Source organism: Monopterus albus, unplaced genomic scaffold (genome assembly GCF_001952655.1).
Source record: "Monopterus albus unplaced genomic scaffold, M_albus_1.0 scaffold39.1, whole genome shotgun sequence".
Lineage (NCBI taxonomy): Eukaryota > Metazoa > Chordata > Actinopteri > Synbranchiformes > Synbranchidae > Monopterus > Monopterus albus.
Window position 1 is genome coordinate 2,003,905 of NW_018127919.1, and position 8,355 is coordinate 2,012,259.

The 8,355-nt window shown below is 40.4% G+C and overlaps 1 protein-coding gene across 3 annotated transcripts in view; it reads right to left on the minus strand.

Annotated features, from left to right (window-relative positions):
- The window catches only part of LOC109959502 (connector enhancer of kinase suppressor of ras 2-like), a 30,396-nt gene extending 25,039 nt beyond the window's left edge, over positions 1 to 5,357 (minus strand). For 2 of the 3 annotated variants that reach the window (XM_020598928.1, XM_020598925.1), the window contains exon 1: positions 4,841 to 5,357. In XM_020598928.1, coding sequence (XP_020454584.1) covers positions 4,841 to 4,904 — 64 coding nt within the window. In that variant the 5' untranslated portion in view covers positions 4,905 to 5,357. The remainder of the gene's footprint in view (positions 1 to 4,840) is intronic. The other variant, XM_020598927.1, reaches the window with a different exon arrangement.
- Positions 5,358 to 8,355: the final 2,998 nt, after the last annotated feature.

The window sequence follows — 8,355 nt, forward strand, 5'->3', positions numbered from 1 at the left end:
CGAGCCCCACCCCTGGGCCTGGCTCCAGGGTGGGGCCCCAGCTGCGCCATGCTGAGTACAAAGGCATTAGCAGCAAAATATATTTGATGTAAAATGTTTCCTATTTTACATGCTTTTATCTCATCACGCCTACTGCATTAGCTTTTTCACCTGTCTAAGCCCAAAATCCATTCTTTGACTCCAGTCTGTCCAGCTGCTAGGCTTTTATCCAGAACTAGGAGATGTCATCACATATCACTCCTGTTTTAGCCTTTTTTGCACTGGCTCCCAGTATGTTTTAGAATCAATTTTACAGTTTTATTAATGATATTTAAGGCCCTGCATGGCCTCTTCCCTAGCTACATTTCCAACCCTTTAGTACCATATGGTAAATGGTCTTATACTTGTATAGCGCCTTTCTATGCTTTTACAGCACACTCAAAGCGCTTTCACACTACTCAGCCATTCACCCATTCGCACTCCCAAACGCTCACACATTCACACACCAGTGACATCACCAGGAGCAACTGGGGGTTCAGTGTCTTGCTCAAGGACACTTTGACATGTTGACTGGACAAGCCCGGAATCAAACCGCTAATCCTCCGGTTAGGAAACGACCCGCTCTACCTCCTGAGCCACAGCCGCCCCCATATGTGTCTGTGCAAACTTTGAGATCCTCAGACAAAGGCCTTTTGTCTGATCCAAGGGTCCGGCTGAAAACTAAAGAGGACAGGACTTTGCAGTCAGAGCCCTGAAGCTTTCAAACGCCTTGGCTGAGGAAATCAGGCAAGTACATTCATTAACTGTTTTTAAATCCCTTCTTAAAACATATTTTTATAAGAAAGCCTTTCCTGATTTTATTTAAATTCTTTTAAATGGATTTTTTTCTGCCTTGTAATGTACTTTGTAATGCAGATTTTGAAAAGTGCACTATAAATAAAGATGATTATATTATTTATTATTATTAAAGTAAAAGTATTCATTATGCAGAATAGTACAGTAGATGTATATATTATATTACTGAATTACAATTGCTGATGCATTACTCTGCATTGTGATGCATTTAATGTTGCAGTTGCCTCATAGTTCATAGTTCTTTTAGTTATTTGTGTCAGGCACCAAAGTGCCCCACATGAACTTATAAGCCACCACTAATGCTGCTGCTTCCATGAACAGGCAACATTTTCAAACTTTGCCATAATATCCTCCCTATATTTCAAAACATACAAGACACTTGTTGTCTTCAGGCTAAAACAAGCATGAGCCAAAGATGACAGCAGCCTGGTAGAGCATCACCAGAAAAGATACCCAGCATCTGGTGACGTCTATGAATCGCAGGCTTCAAGCCCTCATTGTATGCAAAGGAAGATTAACAAAGTACTAACACAGCTACTTTCATTTACACAATATTGTCATGTCCCAAACATAATGATGCACTGAAACAGGGGGACATTGGAGACATTGACATGTAGAAAAAGATCGTTTAATAAAATCTGAGTATGTTCACTTTAACCACATCATTTTTTATTACAAATCTCAAACTGTGGAGTGCAGAAGCAACAGGATAAACCAGGTTTTTCCCCAAACATATCGACTCTAGATTTAGTTTAATCCACATCCATATCAAGCAAACACACTAGGTGGCTTGAAAAGTTAGGTTTTTTATATCATAGCTGCATGTCAGTCAGAAAGTGAGGCCTTTTCTATATATTCAGGCAGTTTCCATCTTCGCAGAGAGAGGAACCTGCACAGACACAGCTGTTGTCCTTCTCGTCTTTTCATCGCTGTGGCTCAGTGCTGTACCTAAACCTGATCAAAGATTCACTTCGGGTTTAGCTGGCAGCCAAATGGTGGAAAGGAAACATAGAGAGTTTCATGGTTTTGCATCAAATGTAAAGGCTTAACTAATCAGCCTCTTTACTGAGTTAGGTGAGACTCATTATGTCAGTGAAGTTTTTCCCACGTTGCCACAGAAACCATGAAGGAAGGTTTTAGCAGGGATTTTCCCGACCACAGGGCAAAATAAACAAATAAGTGAGGCGAAGAGATGACGCTTTCCCAAAAGTGGTAAAAGTACAAGACATCTAGCTAATATACTTAACTGCTGATTTCATTCATTTTCTACTGGGGCAGAGCCAAACCAGGCCGGCAATCGGGCAAAGGCAGGGGACACCCTGGACAGGTCGCCAATCCATCGCAGGGCTAACACATAGACAAACAACCACACACACACAGTCCTATGGGCAATTTAGAGACACCAATCAACCTAAGCTGCATGTCTTTGAACTGTGGGAGGAAGCCGGAGTACCCGGAGAGAACCCACGCAAGCACGGGGAGAACATGCAAACTCCACACAGAAAGGTCCCGGGTGGGGCCCGAACCCGGAGCCTTCTTGCTGTGAGGCAACGGTGCTAACCATTGTGCCACCGTGGTGCCGTGTAACTGCTGATTTCACTAGTAATAATTCAAAAACTCCAGTGAGCCCTTACATTTTTAAATGTCATTGTAAAACATCATGTTACACTATTTCGGCATGTGCTGTATAAATAAAGGTCACTGGTATGTTTGAAATGGGAGTGTTAAATCACACACCGCACAGTGACACAAAAAGTGAGACTAACGGAGGACAGGGATAACAAAGGTAGAACCCAAGACAACGGGTTGGCGAAAGGCTAATACTTTTTATTAATGCTAAAGTTTTGTGGTTTTCCTCTCTAAAAATGAATTGCTATATGTTGTTTTATACTCATCCTCTTTTGAAAGGAGTATCAGGTATATAGTTCACTGATTATCGTCAGGAACATACATGCGTTTTCTGAACAAGACAGATTACCACCACTGACATATCCCGATCTCCATTCTTCACAGTCCACTGAGGTAGTGTCAGTGTTGTTACAATGAATTTGTGTTAACCTGATTTATCACTGATCACTGTCTGTGTGTTTCATACAAGAAGACAGTAAAAGAGTACAAAGACAAAACTGATTTGGTTCACAAGCCATGAATTATGTTAATGCACACTGTCAGGACGAGTAAAGAGATTATACTAAACCTGCATTAGGTCTGTGCCTCAAAACACTCAAGTCTAAAAAACAATAATGAAAATGCCCATGTTATTTTACCATGCCCCTATCAAGAACAAATGTCCCCTCAAAGGTGGAATTCTTTTCTCTTTTGTGAGCTTGGAAAAGAAAGTCTTGCTCAAACAAAACACTAACGGGGGGTGGAGAAAGGGACTGTGGGAAGGTCACTGGGTGTCCCTACTTGACCTCCTGTGACATCATAGAGCAGCATCCTAATAATGGAGCTGTGAATGCTAATGACAAAATGCTGCCGGACCTCAGGAGCTGAGAATGGATGTGAGACCAGAACGAACTCTGAAGGGGGCTCTGTGTCTCTCAGTGCCTCACTTTAAACTACCATTACTGGGCTCTGGGTACAAGAATCATGTCTGCTCCACTTGTCAGATGTGAAAAACTGAAGAGATCTCTCTTTCCCATCCCTTCTCCACTTCTCTTCTGCATTTCTCACGTATAACATCACCTTAAAGATCATCTTAGATCTCAGCTTAGAGGTAGGGTTGGCAGTTCTTTTCAAAGCATTTTTTGTTACATATCTTGAAATTATCTCAAAAAGGGCTTATATAAGCTTAGAATTTTGTCCAAGTGCGTGCATGTGTATATTCATAGCAGTATTGCCGCGGTGTATGTGTGTGTATGTTTTATCCAGAGCATCTCTGAGGCGCTGTGGCCTGAGCAAGTAGCCCTGCAAATCAATACACAATATTGAAACAATTACAGTGCTAACAGACAAATACACAGACCTGGATAGCCTCCTGTGTTGATTCTCCTCTTACACTTTGTACATATTTGCATGTGGTAATAAATTTCTAACGCAAACAGACACAAAGCATCAAATCTAATGAGTAATCTGTGCACTGAAAGTTCCCTAATGGACCTGTGTGGGCCACTGACAGGTCTGTGGAGACTGACTGAGCGGACAGCGTTCCTCTGAGGAACTTCTCATCCAAATCCTGTGGATGACTAATTCATTTTAGTATATTAAACACTTTAACTTAGGGCTTGAGCTAAATGCCCACACCACCATTAATTACAGCACAAACATTACTTTCGCTCTTGATGCTGTCTGGCCCTGAGGGTGCTTGATTATCAAACTTGAACCTTCTGCTGGATGTTTTGAAAAATCTGAAGATTCACGCTAATATGTTTGAATAAATGTCTGATTTATGAGCTAATCCTAATGCATGAGCCTCACCTTAGGCTTCACTAGATTTTAAAACTATTTAATCTAGTCTAGTACGTGATGCTTTTCCAAGTGAGCTGTGACTTCTTAATGACTTGGAGCATCTCGCACAGATGGCTGCACACACTGCTGCTGTGACGGCTCTTGTTTTGTATATTGCGCATATAAACACTGATCGATAACCTAAGCATTTTAAGATTCTGACACCAGATCCGGTGATTGTTTGTATAATTATAGGTTGTCCAAAATGTTCCCAGGCCTAACAATAACCACCCCAGTACACAATGAAGGTTTGAACCGGTTTTGTGCTATTTAATTGTATCGAGCTGTTGAGATCAGGCGTCTCCACGTTGTAACTGCCTGGGAAATAAATCGAACAAATGATTTAAGGCTGTAGTATTTAAAACCCTTTGGAAGCCGCACGCCGATGAGGCTCAGCAGGTGTTTTGTTCTCTTTTGGCACGTCGAGTGAATCTGTGCAGCCTTCTGAAAGGCATGTTCGACTCACAATGCAACACCACAGTCATTGCAATAAGCTATAACAGTTTGGTGATTTCCCTTAGTTTCTATTTGGCCACCACAGTGCCTGAAACCTTACCTTTCATCCAGTCAACCACTTGACTGGAGCTCCACTTGCTCACAGGCTCCATAACCAGTGCCATGGTAGAAGTTTGTCTTGTTCACGCCTGACAAAAGAGGAATACTCCCAACAAACCCTCCTCAATAAATGGGAAAAATATTATCTATAAATATATATCCTAGCTTATATATAACAATAAATTCAGTGGCCCTACAAATTCTTCTCTGCTGGGTCTGGGTGTTTACAAATAAGACGAGGTAAATCCAAAAGGTCCAAAATGTCGCTTTTAGAAGACTGAGTGCAGCCCAGAAAGACTTGTGCACATTCCTGTGCTGTTTGCTCGCTTGAAAGAACCCTTTTACTTGTCATTCATGTCAGGCTCAGCGGCGGTGATGCTGGTGGGTCGTCGCTGCCCGACCCCGCTTCCAAAATAAATCCCAATACCATCCAGAGCGGAGGAGAACAACGCACACACTGTCACTGAGCACTGATGTCTATAAAGGTTTGGTTCGCTCTCAGCATCCTCCCTCATACACAGACATGGAGTCATAGCCCTCAGTGTACAAAGTACGTAGATATGAGGGGTGCTTAATGCCAGGGGTAGTCTGAGCAGAAGACAACGTTTTACTGGGAATCACGTCATCCGCTGTATACTAGATTTCGATAAAGTGTTGAACCCACTTTGTATTGCAGCACAGGTGTTTAAAATAGTGTGGGCATGGCACGGTAAAGTGTTGAACCCATGAAAAGAGGGTTGAGTTACAGCACTTTGTATTGCAGCATAGGTGTTTAAAATAGTGTGGGCATGGCAGGGAATCTGTTGCAGCAAATCATTTTATTTACATTCAGATAAGTGAACTTATGCTAGAAGTGTAATTTATTTAGTTAAATTCAGATTTGCTGCTGCATAGGCCTCTCAAGCTGATGGTTAGCATGTAGCCATTTTAATGAAACATGCTTTTGATAGTGTAGCACTGGCTGGGCTAAGAAAGGCCAAAGACCAAAGGTCATTGTTTCTCATTGTAGGGAATGCTGGGAATGATTGTAACACCTTTTGTTTGAGCATCACTAGCTGGTTATGCTAGATCTTTCATACTTTGATACATGGTACCCATATTGGCCTACTACAAATAAAACTAACTTGGATGACCTCTAGTACACAATTACAAATTATGTGAGTTAAAATCAAATGCAGAGTTCTGTTACAACCTACCCACTACTGGGGTGAGTTGTAACATTAGCTGGGGATGGATGTAACAAAAAAGCACAATTTGCTGAATCCACACTATCTAATGTATGCAAGAATTTAAATAAATAAATAGAGAATGATCGGTTCTGAATAAAGTGAGTGAATAAAGGGACAAAAACACTTTTAGGTTAGGCACGTCATGGTTGGGGTAAGGGTAAGTCTCTGGGAACTTAATCTAGGAGGATAGAGCAGTTGTCGCCTAACTAGAATGTTGGTGGTTAAATTCCCATCCTCCCCAGTCCACATATTCCATTATCCTTGGCCAAGACACTGAACCCCAAGTTGCTCTCAGTGCCATCTGGCTGTGTGTGCGTTGGCACTGCAGATGTATTGGTGACAAATTCCTTGTGTGTGTGTAACATACTTGGCCAATAAAAGTGATTGTCGCTATCATTATCACAAGGGCTTCTCCTTCCAATCCCTCGGGCACTAATCACCTTTCATACAACTGTTTCCTTCTGTCTGTCTTTGTCGCTGCTCACACCTCCATCACACAAAGCGCAGTGTAATAATGGAAACGACGGTCAACAAGGAGACGAGGTGTATGCTTTTTTATGTATTGGTAAACTAAGACGCTTCAGGGTGTACATCTACCACTACATGGACACACATTGTGCAGTAGATATAGGTTACTATGCCTTTAAATTGAAAGTCATATTGGTAAAAAAAAACAAAAAAAACAGCCAACATTAGGATACGTTTCATTTTAGTCTTTAGAGATAGGCTGCTATGTTTTTAGCTAAGTAAATTTTTAAATTACTTTCAACAACTCTTTCATTCAGGAGAATAAATGATGATTATAAATAAAGAAATGAATTACTAAAACGCTAAACAATACTCACATTATTACTTCTTCCCCCTTATTGTTGAGAATTTGGTTTTTCAGATAAAATTTCTTTTCAGGTCTTAGGAAATTGTATTAGTTCATGTGAAAAAAGTGGCAGGCTACAGAGAAATCCTTTTGTGGTTTCAGAGGGAGTTCTGATGTCAGCAGCCTTAAGTGATGACACTTGAGTCAGTGTCATTTGTTTCTGAGTTAGACTGTGGGTAGCATAAGCGCCAGATTTTAACTAGGAATAAGTGTATGGAGTAAAAAAAGATTATATTTAATATTCACTATATCTAGCTCAAAATGCTGCATATAGGACACCATATGAATGAACCATTCATGCATGAATACCCTACTTTTATGTTTGATGCTTTATTTACATGATACTGTATGTTTGTACTTTCTGAAATTGTTTTTAAAATGCAGGAGTTTTATTTGTAATACAGTGTATAATACAGTGTGGAATTTCTGTTTATATTTAAGACAAGACCTCAGTAATTCTTTAATTCTTCCTCTTCATCTGAAAGCTGTCTCAAGTCTCATACTACAAGCCTGTAGGTTTCAGAGTTTGCTTTGTAATATTTTGCTGCTCACATTACTGGTCAAGACAAAAACAAACTTTGGCTTAATTAAGTATTAAAGGTCTCTGGGAGATAGGATGAAAAAGAATAACAGATACCAATAGATTTTAATTAGATATTTAGAAATAACTGGGTTAATACATAAAATATACGCTCATAAAGCCATGATATTACACTCTGGTTCAGTAGGTGGCGGCATCTACATTTTACGTTGGTCTGTAGTCTGCCATTAAAACTCAAGAAGAAGAAGAACTAGAAGAACCAAAAAATACTGTTTTAAGAGGTGGAATAAGCTTTAGTTTACCGGAGGTGTTGGGACTAGTGATGGCCGATGAGGCTTTGTTGAAGCTTTGACACAGTGTTCACACAAATGGTTCATTACTCGAGGCTTCAATGACACAGTGCTCGAGTAGGACATCTAGTGGTCAAGAAATTGAAGTGCAGTCAAGACGTGTCACTCATTGGTTCATGTATTGTTTGGGATTTGATTCGCCATGCACATTCCTGTTCGACTACACTACATGGTTGTATGGTTTCAAGCTGACACAATAAAATATAAAATAAACATGGACACATGTTGAAGACCATGTTTCATATGTGGCACGTCTGAGTGTAACCCTGTAATGCTACTCACTTATATTTTGTGTTATGAAACATTTAAATGGTGCTGCTACATTCATGAGATGTGGTCTACAAATTCAGACAGATGTCATTTTCACATGGGACTGGTGCAAATGCAAATTATAGTATGGACTTCAACAAAGTGTGTTTTGGGTTGCATTGATAAAGAGGTTCATGGGTATGTGGGTAAAGAGGGTGTGCTTGAAAAACAGCACAGTGGGTGTGCTTGTGTAACTGTTTATGAGTTTTTATT